A 21,487-nucleotide genomic window follows, 5' to 3' on the forward strand; every position below is an offset into this window, starting at 1 on the left:
GTTAGCTGTCTCTCGCAGACCATACCTACAGAGTTGTGAAGGTGTGTAGTACATCTGATGTAAGAATTTGAAGTGAATAATTCTGAGATTGCAGTTAGCTGTGAGACGGCCAGTGAGTTGACAACACGCCGTCCAGACCTCCGGCGCAAGAGTGGTACCCAACGCTGCCTGCCAGCGTAAATAAGAGGGGTGATCGCCCTGTTCTCGCTCGTGTAAGGAAGCATTATAAAGTTTAGTGATTAAGCCCTTACGCCACTCTCCCGTCAGCATTGCCTGCAATGCCCGTAAAGTAGTGGGCTCCACAGGGTACTCTGGGTAAGCAGCGCGAATAGCCTATCGGACCCTGACTTTTGTAAAGCCAAACAAAGCCACGGTCCGTACCATTCTGTGCCTTCAGCAGTGTTTTGAATTGACCATTCCTATATAAATCACACAACCGAGAGATACCGACTTTAGCCAACTCACGTAACGCCGGCGTCTCTCGTGCCGCAGAAATATCGGGGTGTGAAGCTAGGAGTAGCAATGGAGCGTATAAGTAGGATAACTGAGCCCGTTTCGCAAGCAATGCCCATGCCGTGCACTGTGCAGGGTTTATTTCAGTCCGTGGGCCACCTGATCCACCCAACAGAATTGCCGCCTGCAGTGGCATTGGATGGACAGCATCCGGTTCAATAGCCACATGGGCTGAAAGCGCCGGGGGAAATGCCAATAATGCGCAAATTGCGCCTGAGCGCACAAATAGTATAATCTGAGGTTGGGGGCCTCAAATCCGCCCTGATCAAAGGGTTGAACCAGAAGGTCCCACCTGCAACGGGGTTTCTTACCGCCCCATACAAACGTCAGCAGTGACAATTGAAGAGTTTGAAACATTGCCACATTCAATTTTATAGGAATATTTACAAAAAAATAAAGCAGTTTGGGGAGAAAGGCCATTTTTCCGACCGCTATCCTGTCTGCCAATGAGAGGGGCAAATGCGCCAACCGCTCAGCCGGTTCTGTGATGCGCATGACTGTGCAACCATAGTTCTCAGAGATAACTGTATCTGGATCCCTGTGTAACCACACCCCGAGATACTTTATGGGATCGGACGTCCAGGTCAGTGGATATTCCATCTCCACCTCTTTCGTGTGTGCCGTAAGGGGAAACACCATAGATTTTGACCAGTTAATCCAGAGGCCTGAAAATCTCTCAAACCTCACATATTCCCCGAGGTGTGCAGGCAGGTACATAGCAGGTTCACGGACATAAAGTAACATGTCGTCTGCATAGGGGGAGACTACCAGTGGTCGCTGCCGATACCTCAATGGAGCCACAGCGGGTTTCTGATGTAATTTGCAGGATAGGGGCTCCAAGGCAAGTGAAAAAAAAGCATAGGTGACAGGGGGCACCCCTGCCGTGTGCTTCTTCCAGTGGGGTACAACGATGACACTCACCCATTGACCCGAACCGTGCCACAGGGGAGTCGTACAGCACCCTAAGCCATTGTAGAAGAACGGCGGGAAGCCCATCCTAGTCAAAACCGTGAACATAAAAGGCCATTGTAAGGAATCAAAGGCTTTTGCCGCATCTAGCAGCACAGCGACCGCTTGAAAATCAGGTTCGAAATAATGTAAGGTGTAGAAGATTGTGCACAAGTTGTGAGCCGTAGAGTGTGCCGTTACAAACCCAGACTGGTCAGGCAGAACCAGAAGAGGGACCAGCGGTTGTATCCTGGTGGCGATCATTTTTATTAGAATCTTTGCCTAAATATTAATGATCGAGAGAGGCCGGTAGGACTCACACTGATTAGGGGGCTTATCAGGTTTCAATAATGTAACAAGCAAAGCCTCCCGGAGGGTAGGTGGCAGTGTCCCCTTCTCATATGCTTCCGCATACACTTCTAAAAGCCTGGGGGCAAGATCTGACACACAAGCTTTATAGAATTCGCTCGGCCTTGCAGGTTGGTAGGGACATTATGGCTTCTTTAACGTCTTCTTCATCAAACGGTTGTATAAGATATTCGCAGTGCGAATTAGATAGCCACCCTAACGCAACATCATCCAGGTATTTGTCAATCTCTACAGCCGGCGGAGAAGCCCTAGAGGCGTATAAGCGAGTGTAAAACTGCTAAATGGTATCGCAGAGCTCTGTTGTAGAGTAGCGGGCTACCCCATCCTCGTCAATCAGTTCTGTTATATGCTCCTGACTACGTGGCTCTGCTAGTTTTTGCGCAAGGGAGCGACCAGGGCGGCCTCCCTCGCCATAGTAGCGAGCGGTTCTCCGACTGGAGCAGTGTAATAGCTCCTGGTCAACAGTATTGTTGTGTTCCGTGACAAGTTCCCGTACTGCAGCCAGTTTAGCGGTGGTGGGATCAGATTCATACTCGCGTTCTAATTTAGAGATATCAGATGCTAATTTTTTAATTCTTCGTCTGATATCGTGCAACACACCGGATTGGGCCCCTATACAAGATCCTCTAATGGTCACTTTAAACGCCTCCCATAATACGCCCGCGCTATCCACTGACCCCTCGTTTTCTCTAAAAAAGATTATCGCCTCAGCAATAGTCTGCCTGAAGACCGGATCAGTGAGCTCAGAGGGTTGTAATCTCCACGCATAGGGCGGCCTCTTACAGGTGGGAATCTGTAATTCAAGGAGTACTGGGGAGTGAACGGAAAGGGTACGAGCTTCATTTGACACCACCACTACCCAAGTACAAATTAGCTCCGAGATAAGCCAAAAGTCTATACGGGACCAGGACCCATGTTCAGAAGACATAAATGTACTCTCCTGGCCAGCAGGGTGACTACTACGCCAGATGTCATGCGTCCAGTAGCCCCATTAGCACTTCTGCAGCTTGTTTAGTTCGCGTCTCACTGCTTCCAGCTCTATCCTCTGTAGCATCCAGACAAACTTTAAAATCGCCTCCCCAAATGATTGCAGCCGGGGGAAATGTAGAAATTCTACGCCACAAATCTGAGTAAAAAGAGGGGTCATCAATGTTGAGGCTGCACACATTCACAAGCAACACACTTGTGCCACGTAATTGCCCATGCAGGATCACCACTCGTTCACATTCATCCATGTCAGAGCGAACCACCGTGAATGGAACACCTTTTTTTTTTTTTTTACCAGAGTCAGTACACCCCTAGAGTATGTCGGGTAAGAAGACGCAGCTCTGGGACCTGCCCAGCGCGCACCCACTTTTGTTGCTGAATCATCAGTTAATTGCGTCTCTTGCAATAGGGCTATTTGCACTCCCATGCAGTCTAGATACAAAAATACCGATCTTATCTTTTTGGGTGTATTGAGCCTGCGTACATTCCAAGTAAGGAACTTAACTGTACTGTTCATAGTTTAAACCCATCATTAACTGAGCACATATGTATTACGACATGTAATGCATGCCCGAAGTACCACTGCATGCCTGATCGGCGGATGTCTAGACCAGCTTCACTATCATTCTGCCTTCCCCAAAACAACCCCCCGACCCCCCCACCCACTTCAGCATCCCCAACTTGCCAAAGCCATCCCAATACCATACCATCCCTTCCCCCAACATACCCAACAAAGACAATAACCGTTTGGGGTACACCCAGAGTCGGGGGCATAGAGTGCTGCTGGCCTCCCACATAGTAGGAGGTGGCCGAGCAGGTCTAACTCTTCGCCAAGATAGAAATACGTCCATGGCATAGCACATATTGTAACAAAAAAGCAAATGCACTCTGGGCAGTGAGACACCTCTGTAGAGGCATAGCTTAGTATATCTCGACGAAATCTGTAACCGGTACATTAAAAAATTATACAGTCCACCTAGGAAGGAAAAACGGACAGTATGAGAACACAGCAGCATTAATAATTTGGTTCGCCTATGTCATCATGACTTAAGTAGTTGCAAACATCCTACTGTGAAATTTCTGCATGTGGCCAAAGAGCACTTAAGGCAGTTCACACTAACATACAATGCATCAGTACAGTCAGAAAAAAGATATGGGTGGATAGGATCCAGCAAAGGTGTACATCTCACTGCTACTCCTCATCGTCTGTTGCGGTACTGGTCTCATGTGCTTTAGCTGTTTAGCGTGCTCCAGAGCTGCCCTTGGAGAGGAAAATATTTTGCAATCCCCGTTGGACCCTATACGTAGACTGGCAGGATACAGCATCGCATACGGGACCCCTTCCGTTTGCAGGAAGTTTTTCACGGTGCCAAATTCTCGCCTGGCTGCCTGAACAGCCACCGTGAAGTCAGGGGAAAAAAGTCATTGAGTTGCCTTGGTGGATTATAGTGCTCTTATCTCTTGCCATCCTTAGTATGGTATCTCGGTCCCTATAATACAAAAGTCTGGCTATGATAGGGCGGGTTGGAGCCCCCGGGACTGGTCTGGCAGCAAGGGATCGGTGGGCGCGCTCTAAAATAAACATGCTAGAGAGTTGGTCAGCGCTGAATAGTTCTGTAATAAGGTTTTCTATGAAGGTCTCCATTTCCCCCACATTTGTGGATTCCGGCAGCCCAGTAATTCGGATGTTGTTGCGCCGGGACCGCGCCTCCAAATCTTCATTTTTGGCCTGGATGAGGGCCAGTACTTTCGCCATATTGAGTGTCTTTTCAGAAACTTCGCTCAGGCCATCCTCCGTAATTGATACCCTCTGCTCCACTTCCCCCATTCGAGCATTTTGTTTTTCTAGCTGGGAGGACATGTGGTCTAGCAGATGATTAACTGCAGCCATCGTACCCTCAATTGACTGTAAACTGCTCTGCATAGCTAGCAACGTGGATTCCAGCGTAGCGGGCGTCAGCCTGGGCATCCGCCTCTGAATCAGAGGCAGCCTTCTGCAGAGTTTTAGATGGTTTGCGTGCTTCAAAATTGAGGCGAGGCTGCGATTTATCTGTCCTCCCCATGGCCTCTCCCGCTGTATACACTACCAGTGGCCAACAACAAATGAGGGGTGTAGAGCACAGGAGGAAGTGCAAGGCCCCAAGAAGTCCACAGCAGTCCCCAGATGTATCGTGATCACCAGGCGCCAACACACCTCCCCACCATCCAGTCAGCACACATCCGATCTCCGGGTATGCCAGCAAACTGCTTAAAGGTCGTCTGCTCTCCACCCACAGCTATGATCTGCCAGATTATGTCCAGTGTAGGCTCGGGTATCATGCACGCCCTCACATCATGTTGTTACCGCGATACAGTGCCAGCGACCTAGTTATATCAAGTGTTGGTCATCTAGGGTGGGTGATGGGCACTATACACACTGTACCCTCGATAGTACCCAGATGACAAAGCAACCTGCAAATGCGGCTGGCAGCAGATTAATAGACGAAAGCGTAGTCAGCCATCAATCAATTAAGTGCCGATCCCAGCCCAGCAGGTCCGGTCCCTTGATCTCGCCCGCCACTATTAAATGACCCTCGCTCAGGCCCACGCCCGCCTTCCCAGCCACAACTTGGGTCGAGCCGCACCCCACTCACTGCAGCCGGCATTAGCAGGTGCCAGCACTTCCAGGCAGCGTCCGTAGATATCGCAGTGCAGCCGGGATCCGCAACCCAGAGGCAAGTGCCGTGTGCTCCGTCAGGGCCCGGCAGCCGCCTCCGCACTCGTCGAGCGATCCTCCACACTTCTCCACCTGCACGATCGGTCTCCCTGCAGTGCAATGCAGCGGGGATCGCAGGGCGGCGAACTCCAGGCGCACAGGGCTCCATACTGCAGGCAAGGTGAGACGTGCTGCTACAACTTCGTGGTGGCCGCCATTTTCTCTGCCGCGTCGTCCGATTATCGAGGACCGCACTTACACTCACACAGAGAGTATACAGGGCACCAACCGCTCCCAACTTATGTCGGAGGGACTCCCAACCCCCGATAGTGGCCCAGAGGTCTCAAATGTAGCTTATTTCAGGCGGATATTGGTCGGATTTCAGCTCGGCCGGGCAGAGCCTCACACAGGTGCGGCTATCTTGCCGTGCGCCCTATAGCGCCCCGGTTCTTTTGAACTTTGAAAAGGGATTTTTTTCTGGCATCATATGTGTCCTTTTGTTTATAACGCCATATCCTGAAGAATATTTAGTCCTGAGAAATTGACCAGGTCATAAGGACAAGGAAAGCCAAGCATCGCTATGCAGGTGTACAGTGATGTTAGGCCAATGCACTGGGGCGATATTGCAGCAGGATGCAGTGTTCTGTTTCTTAAACTCCAGAGCAAAAGAGGAGGCATTTGGACTGAAGAGGATGAGCCCAGCAGCAAAAAAATCTTAAGTGGATGACTTCCTATAGTGTTGTACAATTGGTGACCATACACCATGGTTCTTTTTTGATTTAAGGATGTTTTGTGGATTTTTTGGGGAGTCAGTGGGGTGTAACCACTTTGGATTTGTGATGGTTTTTAGAAATTACATTTTTTGAGCTTTTGAGTGACTTTTGTGGCATCTACTAAGGATTTTCCATGTACTCTGTTTCGTCTTCTTTTTTTACCCCTTTTAAACTTTGATTACCATCGCTCCAGGTCCCTGTTAACTTTGATACCTTCTATTCATGTAAGGCATGGACTCGAGCTTATTCCCTCCATCCAGTTGGTAATTTGTCCTATTTAAAGGCAACAATACAATAGAGTTAATCTGTTCCTCTCCGTGGGTTAAACTCTTTCTCCTCCACATTTAGATAATACCTATAGGGAGGCCAGTTTGCCAGGTTCATGCTGGAACAACTCATCTGATAGATATTCAAGAGAAACCTCTGGCCTTGTCCACTACCTACCACTTTGGTTTCTTTGTGAACCGGTATCCTCTCTGGACCAGACCCAGAGTTTATAGATGATGACGACCATCTGTATTAAAGATTACTGAAAATGAGGATTGTTTGGGGTGACAGGCAGGAGAAAAATATTGTGAAGGGGACACATCAGACGAGCTTGGTGGAGGGGAGAAACATCCTTGAAAACATGGGGAGTGTGGGAATGTGAGGGGAAAGCAGCACATGGACTAAAGTGCATGCACTCTGATGGAGTTTAAAAAAGAAATTTGAAGTAGTTCCCTTGTGTGGAATAGGCCTGGGTGGTGTTTGCGGAGGCAGAACTTTGCAAATTGACCGAAAAACAAGCAGCAGAGTGCGTTACGCCGCGACGTTCGAGCTGATGTTTAGCAACGGGTGCTAGTCCTGTGTGTATGGCACCACGCGCAGCACAAGAGGCCGCTGCTGCTTTCTGCCACTCGAGTAGATGTTCTACTCAAGCGACAGCCTCCTCAACGCGAACGGAAGGTTTCCAACTCGAGCAGTAGCGACCAACTGTGACCAACCTTGTTGAAAAATCTCACCGGAAGGTGGTCTGGAGTAAGATTTCCCACGCTCGCCAACGTAAGAGCGAGGAAAAAACTCCACTGATTTTTTTTTTAGAACTCCGCGCTACGCAGTGTGCGTAGTGGGAAAAACTCTGCAAACTCCACAAGGAGAGCGGGATTTCATACCCAGGCTTAGTGTGGAGCCTTGGAAGGATACCAGTCATGCAATCAAATAGATGGCACAGAATTTATGCTCCAGGGAAGAGACATGCAAGAAGAGGAAGGAAAGCCATTGAATAAGATGCAAACAAGTGAGTTTGACAAGAAAGCCAACCAATGTTAAGCAAGGGTTAACCCCAAGCCCAAATTAATGATTGGTCTTGTCCACAATAGGTCTGCGACATCTCAAAATGGTGAAAAAGTAGCAAAAAGAAAAAACTTCTTACTTGACATCACATGAGGACAAAGAAGAGCGATGCCAGGATATCTATACACGTCATTACAATCTACATTCTGTTTATTGTCTCAGAAGTGCAGCATCATCTTTGTTATTGAGCAATGCTGCTCAGTTTTATGCAGTCCATTGTCCTTCCTCAGAGCCAGGAAGAACGGAGAGTACAAACAGAGCATGTCCTGTTCTCGGTAGGCCGTGGCAACGAAGACGGTTCGTTAACGGCGTTTGCCTCAGGTGAGTTGGATCCCCTCGTGCTGCCAGGGTCTGTGAATTTGTACTAATGCTGCCATTAAAGCACTTCCCCAGAAGGCACCACTTTCCTCCGAATAATGGCACCCGTTGTGCGTAAAAAGAAAAAATCAATGTTGGCCCAGAAAGCTGCACAGATAAGTATGCCCCCAGGACTTCACTGTCATGGATTGCACCATCAGGATCTTAATGTCAATGTTAAAATTAAACAGATTGTACCGTCTTGTTGGCATTGTACCCTATAATATTACCGTGGCCCGCTGTCAGTGAAGAGTAGCCGTATCTGACCGACCTGCATAAAAAGGTGACATGGGTCAGAGATGTACAGAACTTGATGCAAGCATTGGAGGGCCTTTTTTACTATCACCACCTACCTTGGTGTCACCGTAGGGGACATGGAGAAAGTTCAATTTATACAGAAACTATATCTTTATTTTTTGTACTATTAACTCCTTAGCCAACTTGTGTTTTGCACTTTGAAGTCCTTTGTCCAGTCAATTATTAATCAAAATATACATATTATAAGACACTTGTATATGAATACTCGGGTTGGAAACAGTATTCACTTAAACATACGTGGTTTAAAAACCTAATACAAAGTGATAAACACTTGTGGAGCGAAACGCAGTTGGAAGCGATTGTGAATTTGCCTTTAATAACTTAATCAGTTGTCCACAAGTAGTTAGTTACCTTCATTATTCGACAGTATTGGGTGGTAATAGCATGGCTGCTGTCATTCAGGCTGTGGTGTAAAAAACTACAGGGCTGATACACAAAATCAATTATGAGTGCAGGAAGTAGTACTACAAGAGTGCTCTTTTAAATATCTATATTATATTGTGAATTAGAATGTCAAATTGGTAATAGTAAGAGTGCGAAGCCGGCACAGTCCTTTCTGTTGGCTCAAATTGCGTAAGAATTCTCCCTGAATATTCTTATTTTACAGTTTTTTTCTGGCCAGTTCACAAAGGCATGCAACAGTGCGTAAAGAGCATTACTAGAGTACCACTTAAGGTACTCCAAAGTGCCTTAGTGAATAGACCCCTACATGTAAGCCACACCTTTAGAGCATTACTAGAGTACCACTTAAGGTACTCCAAAGTGCCTTGGTGAATAGACCCCTACATGTAAGCCACACCTTTAAACATTTTAGAACCAGGACGATTCAGGGCTACAAACCCTGGGTATAGCAAAATGCGACTGACATTTTAGGTAATTAGAAACAAAGTTAAAGGGTTACCTGCACTAATTATAACTATGGTTAAAAGAAAAAAGCCCAAATGCTTAGACATGGCAGTGTAATAAATTCTGTCAACAAAAATTCACGAGGTAGCGCAGAAAAAGTTCAACATGTAATGAATGATTAATAAAAATTGAAAACGTATTTAATTAGTCAGTGAACAGTTAGTTCCCAGCGTAACAAGGATAACCAGGAAAGGAAATGAGTAGACCTGTATTATTCCTTGCTGCTGTACTAAACACCTGCCACCAATTTAGGTTACCAGTTCTGTATTAACAAAGGTCAGAAAGACTTTTGGAGTATTTTATAATCACCAAATGCAATGGTGGACCAATGGCAGTGCACCTCCCACACAGTTCCCTTCAATCAGAAGATGGTGCTCTTCATCCAAGGTATCAGCCGTTGCTCGATGCCACTGCTAAGCAGAAATACGCGGAGACAGAACACAGAATGGTGCACCCAACAACTAAAAGTCCAAAGTTCTTTTTTGTATTAGTAATCTCCTTTATTGAAATTTTGATGTCTTTCATAAAAAATCCAAGATCAGTCACTGCATTTCATTCAAACAAAACTGAACTTCATCAGGGCTGCAAATAATACATTAAAAACATGTATAAAACACACACCAAACACTAAATAGCACCATATTGACACACAAATACTACAACTGCAAATAATAAAGACAAGGACATTAAAACAGTCATGACCATCATATTGGCCCACAAGTAAAAGTGCTTCATAAAATGTGTGCATATGGGTGCCCCTTGGGAAAAAGGAGCCCCATATGGCAACATATTGTAACAATTGGGACATGATTCCCAGTATGCGATCCTGTATAAATACCCAAATATACCAGAAAGGAGTATATGGTTGACAGCACAACATTGTTCCACTATTTCAAATTCTTTTCACTCAGGATGAAAAAGAGAACATTTAAAAGAACTTGTTGGTAAAACTTTTTGGGAAACTGGACCTAGTTACATAACAAATCACACAGGTGAGATTGATTGTATCAGACACCACCTGCCAATATGCCCTGTAGGACAATCTTCAACCCCTATCGCACATATCATAAAATACACAACTTAGTGGCAGAATACCCTATTGGAATCCATTCATTCAAAACCAAATATTCCCATTATATGCTGTAATTATCTCCACCTGAGCATATTTATGACCATGTATAGCAAGATTCTATACCTCAGGTGTAAGGAGCTAGTGTAAAGTTTGTAAAGGAGAATTGTGCAGGGAAGTTCCATCAAAGATCATACCTATACACAAAATGAGAGAATCATATACCCTCAATGCATAATTCCATTTTCACCCATTTAGTTAATCTGCATACCTTATCTGTATCTGTCTCCCTCTATCAATGGATGATTGCTACCTCGTTGTAATGTGGCACAGTAGCCATCCGTTTTGTGGTGGGGTTTAAAATATCCCCCAACCGTGACACCGGAGGGAATTAAAAAAAGGATAATCACATCTGAGTCCTCCATGACGTTACTGTTATTGCTGTAAAAAGATCGAATGTAGTAAGTATTTATTGTTACCCATAAATTACATAATAAGCTGTGTCGTCAATGTGTGCAATCTGATGCGGACGTGGCACTGGCCAAAAGCAATTCAATGAGTAACTCTGACAGACCTATGCCCCAAACATCTCACAACTATATTCAATAACAAATGTGTTCGTAAGTGACACAGTGACAAGCTCCACCTATTGACAACCAAGTTGGGTATGCCGTTAGTGTTTAAATGACACTGCTAAATGTACAATGCACAACCCAACCCCCACATATGTCCATTTAATGCCCAACTTAATCATAAGGGACAGTATATATCCTAAACTCCCAACCCAATTATGGGAACATAACCCATGCATATAATTACTAATGTATCCCTGGTGCAGGTTCTAAACGGAAAGTTAATACCATAAGAGGAGTTAAAGCCTCAGTCATGAAAAGCCATTTTGTACATATCACATGTCTCACAAACCCGCCAAGTTAAAATATCCTTTTGACGCAAATGTCTATATTGCAATATACAGGAGTTCACATATTCCATAGGTACCGCAGTGCAACATGGACACCCTAATTCAGGGTTTGCAAATGATCCCAACACCTCTATACATATGACCCATGTTTTTTAAACGTGAAACTTTCAATATAATCGCAAAGTTTTCAAAGACCACCACCTGTGTTTCCTGTAGAGCCGAATTAACAATCATAAATCCAATCCGTTACCTCGTGTGTAACATTTAATCATAGCCCAAACAAAGGACTAAAACTTTTCGTAGTTCAAACGTGGCCCGCCCAAGCTTACCTGAATCCGTATTTCCTTCTAGCAAATTAAGGAGTACTTCACTTGATGACCGGCAAATGTCCATTTCAGATTGCAGAGCCCGTATTTAAGACCCCTATCACTTATTTGGAATACGTTCACCTGTTTGATTAAACTAAATTTCTACATCATCTAGCGCTTCAATTAAAAAGAACGAAGAGCAAACATCACATCCCGGCCACCATATTCACCCATACATTAAGGGAAATGTGCAGAACATTGCAGCAGACCCTATGTCCGTATTAATGCTCCCAGCTGAAATGTAATCCACAATAGGGGCAAGAATTGGTGACCACTCTGTCCATGTCACAACTAACCCGTCTACGACATGCCACCTCCCCAATATCGGAACTTCAATCGTAGCGGAAATGTATGGAACATCTCAATAGACATCTTGGAATGACCTCTTACCCTGTGTGTACCTTAGTCCTCCCTACTGTTGTGTGGCAAAACCGTCACTTTATTCCACAGTGGGGGTGAGGGGGTGGGAGAGTGGATAAGCAGGCATCCACATCACAACTACTCAGTATAGATGTTTCCGTCTCCCCCGATATCGTGACTTCTCGCACCATGGTCCATGATGGCTGCCATATTGGAATAGGTGTTACATCTCCATTAGAGAGTACCGTGTAGAGAGTACACAAAACCTCTCAGCAATCATAATTAAATAGAAACCTTCCACCATGAATTACCATTGATTCATAATAAAGTGTGTTTAAGCCATCAATTTTCATCATCCACAGCGACAATGTTGCGGCAGGCACATTCAGACGAGTTCTCTCCTTTACTCATGTGAACATCCCTGCCATAATGAAATACGGGTAATGTAACCGTTGCAGTACCCCATGAGGAAAATAATAAGTAACATATCGCGGTGGGCATGAATAAGTGCCCCCCTTTTGAATTGTCTGTTTCAATATTTTCCTCTACTAAATACTCCTTGTACAGAATAATCTAATGAGACCAACTTCCCAAAAAACTGCTCAGAAGTTGGTGACCCTCCAGCCATGTTCATCAATCCAAAACCTTAGATAGTTATCAAGTCCATATGTATCTCATTACCATAAGAAAATGTGCCAGGGACCTACACCGCCACACAAAGGATGTGGTTGAGCTCAACCACAAATTTCCACGAATACCCCTGATCAATCGTATCATTCCAACTTTTGGTGACAGCCAGTTTTACCAATGTTCTCCTGCCAGCATGCATTGCAGAGTCCATCATCTTCCAGAAATGTATGTGTATCCATCATACCCGAGTGAGTTAATAGCCCACAAAATTATGAAAACCCTTGTCTGTTATGTCCCAGCTCGGTCGCTCTTAGGCGGCAGATCCACTTGCCCTCAATCTGCCCTAGGGTACATTCCCTATCCCCACCTCTTGCATTTACCACAACATGGTCAATACATTGGAACAAAAAGGTTGCATCATTGGGTGGGGCTCCCTCCTATAATGATTTGTCTCCGGGTATCAGTTATCCCCATTTTTGAGGGCCCTACAGTGTTCTTGTATGCGTAATTTCAGACTTGGGGACGTACTCCCCACATATATTATGTTGCAACTGCACCCAATCAAATAAATTACAAACCGTGTATTGCAGTTTATGTAATGTCGCGTATTATGTACCTGAGTTGTGTTGTAACTTAAGTTCTTAATCTTATTCCTACCATATGTACATATGTTGCAGATACTGAAAGTGCAAAAACCCATGGGTTTTGGAGGTAACCAGGTCCCTGTCGGATTTGCAGATGTTACATAACTCTGGCATAGGGAATCTTTCAAAATCCACCCCCATCTATAGACTGCTCACGGATTTTTCTCAATTTCATCTTGTAGACCAGGTAAATCTTGCAAGAGATGTCAATGTTTACGCAAAATCTTGGAAGATTTTGTCGCCATGCATGGTGTATTTTGTGATAAATGCCAACTTCTTTGGCTTATGTTTTTTCTTTGGCTACTCAGGGTAGACTCCCTTGTTACCAGCTGGATTTTCTTCTCAAATTGAGTCGGCACATTGATGTTTATAAATTGATGTTTCATCTCCATTATGTACGCCCCAAAGTTTAAATCCTTTCTACAATTCCTTCTTGCACAAACCATTTCCTCATAGGGGATATTCATTGTAACAGATTCTGCAGGCGCACTAGAAGCATCCAGGATGCTATTGTATGCAGTTATCTTTCTGAACATAGTGCTCTGAATGACTCCATCTTTAACAGAAAACTGTGAGTCCAGAAAGTCAATTCTGTCCCTATGGTGTCCCAGTAAGTCGCACATTATAAGGATTATCGTTCAGGTAAATTACCTAGGCATTCTACGCCTCAACAGATCCAGTCCATAGGCAGATAATATCATCAATATACCTCCCCCCAAAAGATTATTTGTTGAGTCCAAGGGAGGCATCTCTGCCCCAGGCATGCTCCCTCCTATACATTGGCTGGCATAAGAGGGACCAACCTGGAACCCACAGCGGTACTCTGGAGCTGGTGGTACTAGAGGCCATCATTAATTAAATAGTTCTTAGAGGGGATGATCTCAATCATTCTCAGTATTATTTTGTTATATTGATCTGCCCTATCTTTGTCCAAAAAGGACTTCGCTGCCATGAGGCCAAAGTCTTTGCAGATACATGCATATAAACTTGTTACATCAAACATCACAAACATTAATTCCTCTGACCGCGGGAGGTTATTGAATTTGTTAAGAATATTCTTTCCATTCTAAAAATAGAATGGGAGGTTCCTGGCGTACTGCTGAGGTTTCCCCCACGATTCTCCTCTACATACGCTACACTAGCTCCTTACGTCTGAGGTATAGAATCTTGCAATACACTGTCATAAATATACTCAGGTGGAGATAATTACAGCATGTAATGGTAACATTGGGTTTTGCAAGTTTCTTTAAATGTTTTCTGATTTCATCTTGAGTGAAAAGAATTTGAAATAGTGTAACAATGTTGTGCTGTCAACCAAATACTCCTTTCTGATATATTTGGGCATATAAACTGATGGCAGACCCGTTGTTACAATATGTTGCCATATGGGGCTCTTTTTTCCTATGGGGCTCCCATATGCACATATTTTATCTAGTGAAGCTCATGACTGTTTTAATGTCTTTGCCTTTATTATTTGAAGTTGTAATATTTGTGTGTCAATATAGTGTTATTTAGTGCTTGTGTGTTTTATACGTGTTTTTTATGTATTACTTGCAGCCCTGAAGTCGGCTGTGATCTTGGCCTTTTGTTATGAAAGACATCAAAATTTCAATAAAGAGATTACTAATATTAATATTAAAAATACTTTTTGGAGTATTTAAAGTACTACTCCTCTAGTGCATAAGAGAAGTTTCATGTAGCATTAGTACAAGTAGAAAGGACTTTTCCCTCTTTGCACCTTTACTATTGGGGAGCTGGACATTTCAGAAACTAAGTGCGGGCTGGGCCCTAAAATTTTATATCTCTACTTTCTCTTGATGGACCATGGGATGTTTTATTAGGAGTCAATTAGCTTAATCAGATATCACAAACTTAAATAGTATCAACTGTTTTAAGATCAGTCAATGATGAGAGTTTTGATAATGTTTCCAATACTTTTATTCTCATTAAGAGTTAGTAAAGTTATTTTCTTTATTTTGGCTTTGTCAGTCCATAAATCGAATAAGTTTACAGAAATATTATCAAAAGAATGATTGGAACAAAGCATCAAAAATATAATGCATTAAAGCACGTTCTATGAAGGAATGGGTTCCCTAGTCTAAAGACCAGAAGCAAAGTTTTAAATTTCAAGAACTCATGAAGAGTTCGACTTTGAAGAAAAGAGTGAGATCAGAGGAGCATAAAACTCAGCCGAGTCTTAATAAATCCAAGCAAATCGGCATACAGTTGTGGTACCAATCTGTTGACAATCAAATGGCAAAGAGAGGCAAAAGGGGAAACAGTATTAGCAGTAGCCACAGCCGTCAAGGGTCTTGGTCCAGAGTGGTAGGGTTGAGTTCTACAGAGGAACACGCACCAATATAAAAGTCAGGAAAACATGTTAAAAACATTGCATCAGGCTTCGTATTTCATGAACAATAGGATGGCATTGCTCTTCGGTAAGCAGGTTCAGCTCATCCATTCCCACAAAAATGCATGCAGCTTTTACACTTTATTGCAAGGTTAGCTACAGTCAGTGTTGCGTAGTTAGATTCTAGAAAAATTGGTCTCAGTTGCCATGAGCCTTAAAACCGGAAACGACCTTCTACATCTAAGTTTGTTTCACTGCAAGAACACTGTACTATTAACTGAAATGAAAAATCGCTGTTAGGTAATGCATTCTTTTTGCCATGAATCAAGCAGCATTGTTTAAAATGCACAAATTATACTCTTAAAACGTTATATGAAACATGAGAAAGTAGGAAGTTAATGACATTTAATTAATAAAGTGTTGCTTATAAGATAATGTATTTGTTAAACTGGATCATTTTGCAGTTATGGCAACATTTCTAACCATGTCTGTTTAAGGTCAAGTTTCTAATTCAATCTATGCACATTTCAGCAACATTACGTTTTGCTTCTAGTTAAAGGAACATTTCTTTATAGCTTTTTCATGGTCTACACGGGTAACTATGACTGCCTATTGTAAATCAGTACATTTCTAATGCGTGTCTTTTTCTGCATCACATTTTTTTTTATCAGTGCACATTAAACTACTAGAATGATTATTTTCATGTTAATTTATTAACTTTCCCAGGAAGCTGAACATTTCAGAGACGATTCACAAACGCAATGTAAAAGAGAACTCTTTAGTACTACTGCAGTACTCAAAAATGTTTTTGTGAATTGGCCTCGAAATTCCTAAGAGCCCTCTCCCTATTGGCAATACCAAAGAAGTATCAAATGAGAATTGGATACTATTTTCACGGTAGGTATTGTGGCCAATTCAGAAAAAACATTTGAGTATGGATAGCAGTATTACAGGAATACTCTTTAATGTACTGGCACATGTCTTTGTGGATTGGACCTGGAACTCCACTATTAGTCGAATTGCTTGGAGGGTACAGTTCTTTTTGTACTAACTGTATGTGTTTAGTATGTGGATATACCCATTTTAGATGCTTTGCAGCAAATTAACAAAAGTATCTAAGAGTATGTAAAAGAGTACTATTTGACTACTACTTTACATACTCCAAGATGCCTTTCTGAGTAGGTCACTTAGTGTCTAAATCAAAGCAATATGTGATAGATGTGAGACATAACATGATAAATCTACCACATAAGTGGCAAAATGTGAAAAAGGTAAGACCAAACCTAATCAAAATCAAAGTAATATTATGTGCTATTTTCTCATACTCGTGATTTCCAGGGAAATTGGACAGGATCTTTGGAGACAGTTAAGGCCTTGGTCTCCCATGCCAGAGGGCCTGTGCGTTTAAAGGGGAAGAAGCCTAAGTACCGTATTAACAACCAAAGCCTAGAGATTAAAAGAGGGAGGTATAGTCAGAGAGACAGGGGAGTATTTCCCAACTTGTGACACTATCCTGAGATATGCAACCTTATCTAGATATGTTTGAACACCTATGAAAACACACAAACGTTGATAACCGTTGCACAGCCATACATCATGCCAAAACCCATTGTTGTTTCCTAGTCTATTGAAGTGACCGTGTGTGGGCAGCAGAGATATTCCACCATGAGGATGAATCCTGCAAATAGACATTAGCTTTTTAAAAAAAAAAAAAATTTAAATTAATTTTCCAATTTTCATAAACAACATACAATAGGGCATACAATATAGCCATACAATAATGAGAAACACCCATATACATATCTGGCTAGCGAAACACAATATTTTAGACAATATGATTTCAACATGATGCACAAGTTCCTCAACAACGGCAGGCAGGCCACAGCCAATTTAATACACACGTGCGCCAAAATAACTGACCCACCCATTCCACCGGGAGGATAGCCTCCCCCCCCACGCACAGATGTTTGACACAAAAAACATCGACCGAGTCCTCAGCTATACCCCTCAGTCCTCAAGATTCCCGGGCATTGTGTCCACCCCCACACCCACTGCCGGAGCAGAATCGGCAGCCTGCGCCCGGGCCCATACCAGAAACGGCTCCCAAATGTCCCTATGTCTAGATGCTGGCGGCATGAGCTCCCAAAACAGTGCCAGCTGGGATTGACCATATGTGACTTCTCTTAGCCATTCCTTAACTGTAGGTCCCCGCAAATAGACATTAGCTTGATGGCACTCGAAGGTTGTTGGTGAAATAATTTAAGTGTCACCTCATTGATCAGCATTTTGTCGAATGGCTAGAGTTTTTACTGCTCTCATCCTCGTGTCTTTTTGATGCTTATTTGTCCTGTTCCTCTTTCTTGTCTCCCATTTTTCTTTCTCTGTTGCCTCTTTCTACTCTCCCAGGATGGATCACCCTGTCCTCCATGTGTCCTGGAATGATGCAGTAGCTTACTGTACGTGGGCCGGTAAAAGGCTTCCTACTGAGGCCGAGTGGGAATATGCCTGCCGAGGAGGACTGGAAAACAGGTACAAGGGATGTGTGTTGGTCTCATGTTAGCTATGAACAACCGGTGCAAAGGATTTGGGTGGGTCTGATGTTTGTTCTAGAGAACAGGTTCAAAGGATCTGCATTGGTCTCATGTTTGTTCTGGATGCAGAGTATGGATTTTTAACTAAGTCTGGGTGCAATTTTAAATTACACCAGCATAATTCGTATAATTTTTGGAATTTCACATTAAGCAAAATCCCAAAAATTATGCCCTTATACCACGGCGCATTATTACCCTGCCACTATAACAATATTATAGCGTGGGAACAATGTGAACAACCCAAAAACAACTGTCTTTTTTTCACTGCAGTAGTGTTTTTTTGCACAATGTTTTGTGCAGAATGTGTCCTCACGTCGGATATTATTGGGAGGACACATTCATTCAAAAATATATCTCTAAATGATGGATTTGCATTACATGCAGTAGCAATTTACACAAATGTCACAGACTCCTCATTGTCAACGCCTACCCCTTCATCCTCCTCAGAAATCTTAACTGTCTTGTAGAAGACCCACTGACCTAACTCTACGCCCTTCTTGAAAACCTCAAAAACCTTGGCTTTGCCCTGCATGTTACCGGACCCACCCTCACCGTCGGACACTCATTTGACCTGAGTTTGTCGTCAGCTGGCAAAATCAGTCAACAAGCCAGCAACTATAACCCAGAAAGACCATGCCCTCGTCAGTTTCAGCATTCCTACCCCACATCACCACAGATCTACCACCACCTGAACCACCTGCCACAGCTGTAAACGACTCACGGAAGATCCTGCCCTCTCTGTGCATCCGCCTAAGCACACCAGCAACTTGCTGAAAGACATCAAGATCCTCAAGCTGGATCACCACATGCACTGACACCCTGGCTCCCCTGAAGTTCAACCCAATGGCACGATTCGGACCACAGGCCAGCTGGTACACGGAGGAACAGCAGATATGGAACACCAAGTGCATAGCTCTTGCAGATCACATCAACGCTGGCGGTAACAGCAGCAAGGAAATCTTCGCCATCATCAAATATTTAACTGCTTTTCCTACCGCCTCCAGCACTATCACCCCCTCACAAGACTTTTACAACAAGCGCTTGGAGCTCTTCTGTAACATAAGCCCCTCCATATACAGCAACATTGCCCTGTAGCCATACCCTTTCACTACCGCAACTCATCTTCCCATCACAGTGGAAGAGCGAACCCTGACCTCATGGCCTGCTGTCAATATCATCAAAATCACTGCTACCATGAAGACCATTCACTGGGGGCCCCAAACTGACCCTTTCCCCCCACCATGCCTTTACCAGTAGACTCCTACCGATCAGCGAAGCACTAAGACCAATGCCCAATGTCTTTATTGACTCAGCCGCATTCCTGGACACCTGGAAACATGCCTCTATCATGCCCCTCCTCAAGCAACCATCTGCTGACACAGCCACACTTTTCAACTACAGTCCCATCTCCCTCCTACCATACCTTGAGAAACTAGTCTACTGAGGCCCCACCAACCACTTCAGCTACCCCCAGCTCCTCAACGCTACGCAGTCCAGATTCAGGCCCAACCACCGTACAGAAACAGCACTCCTCTCCGTCACAGACGATCCCTCAAGCCCACGTCATCTACGCGCATGACATCCGCATGCTCTCCTATGCCAACGACCGAACCCCCCAATAGAAGAAACCAGTCCACCGTCTCCATGACCAAAGTCATTAACTGGATGAAAGATGTGTCAACCTCAACTCCGGAAAAACAGAAACGGTGATCTCCAGTAAGAACACCTCACCATGGCACTCCAACTGGCTGCCAGCTGAAGTCTGCCTCACACCCAGCACACACGCAAAGATCCTCAGAAAAATCATCAACCGCAACTGGCTGTCATTACATCCTGCTTCTACACCCTGGAGATGCTGAGGAAGATCTTCAAATGGCTCCTAAGCAACACTAAAAAAAAACAGTCACTCATGCCCTAGTCAACAGCATGTTGGACTATGTGATCACCCTCTTTCAGGCATCACCAAGCAACTCACTAGAAAGCTACAGACCATCCAGAACTCACATTACACTACACCTCAGGAAACTCCTCTGGCTCCTGATACACAAACGTGCTAATTTTAAACTCCAAACAAACATTCAAGGCACTAAACAACTTAGGCCCGCCTACCTGAACAGTTCCATCTCTCATCTCCTTCCACTAACCACCCAGGCACTTAAACTCTTCAGGATTCTCACTAACACACATTCTATGCATACTCTGAACCAGGTTAGGAGAACGGGTGTTCTCTTGCATTGCTCCCACACTACATCAGCGCCTGCTCCTCTCTTCTTGAATTCTGAAAGAAGCTGAAAGACCTGGATTTTCAATTAACCAACTTACCTTAGCCAGGGCTGGACGCACACACACATGCTCAGCACCAGGATGCTTTGACGAGTGATAGCGCACTTTACAAATGCACATTACGCAACATAGCATAATCCCTACTTTTAACCTTTGACCACATATATTGAGAGGATGTTTATCTTTATTGGTCAGCCCTCGTGAAACAGCTACTCAAGCGATATAAGTGAGACTGCTATAACAGATAGAAAATGATATGTCCATAGTGGCAAACATTGTGCTCGTCATTAATATATTGTGCATTGCTGAATGGTCCTATAGGATCAGAAAATAAATAGACATTTTAGCATTTAACAGCTTTATATAGTTCTCATCATCTAATGAATCAGCATTATAAACTAACAAACATAGGGGCTACTTACAGAGGTAACTTACACATGTAAGTGATTTAAATGTGAAGGTTTGTGTAACTCTACTTCTTTTAGCTGTTCGCCATTTACAAATGTGAAGTTACTTGAAAGTGTAGACTTGCACTTCTCCACCCCTTTTTAAGGGAGATTCATCTTCCTTACCCAGTTGGGCTCATTACTTTTTCCTCCTTTTAACCAGCATGAGTTCTACTCCTACCTCCTGCAACAGAGTCTCTCCCTTACTAAAACTGCTGTCCATCCCCATTCCTCTGGACTAGTCATCTTTACATGCTACCCCACCACAGCTGCTGTTATCTTGAATAAATGGGCATATTTCCTCTCACCTGGATTTTTCTCCTCTTTACCAATCTCTTTGTCTCTGCTCCCCTACTTCTAGAACACATTCCACTTCTCCCTACATGGCATGGACCCTCAATCGCCACAACATTATTCATTTTACTCTTCTGCTCATTCCACCCTAGCATTGCCCTTCCTCCTCCTCGCGCAAAGAAGGGGTATCTCCATCTACCCAGAATGGGTCCTTGCCCTCATAATATCTTTGATTGCCTCCAGTCATTACTCCTCCCTTTCCGCAAAGGCCACTTCTTTGCCCCTCTTCTAAGCACGTGTCCTCCCTCCTCTTTCCTCTCTCTAGAGTGGAC

At 43.9% G+C, this 21,487-nt stretch overlaps 1 protein-coding gene across 1 annotated transcript in view; it reads left to right on the top strand.

The window, feature by feature from the left end:
• The window catches only part of SUMF1 (sulfatase modifying factor 1), a 287,292-nt gene that overhangs the window by 158,624 nt on the left and 107,181 nt on the right, over positions 1-21,487 (top strand). Inside the window, exon 5 of the mRNA XM_085624512.1 lies at positions 17,948-18,070. Coding sequence (XP_085480638.1) covers positions 17,948-18,070 — 123 coding nt within the window. The remainder of the gene's footprint in view (positions 1-17,947; positions 18,071-21,487) is intronic.

Source organism: Triturus cristatus, chromosome 9 (genome assembly GCF_964204655.1).
Source record: "Triturus cristatus chromosome 9, aTriCri1.1, whole genome shotgun sequence".
Lineage (NCBI taxonomy): Eukaryota > Metazoa > Chordata > Amphibia > Caudata > Salamandridae > Triturus > Triturus cristatus.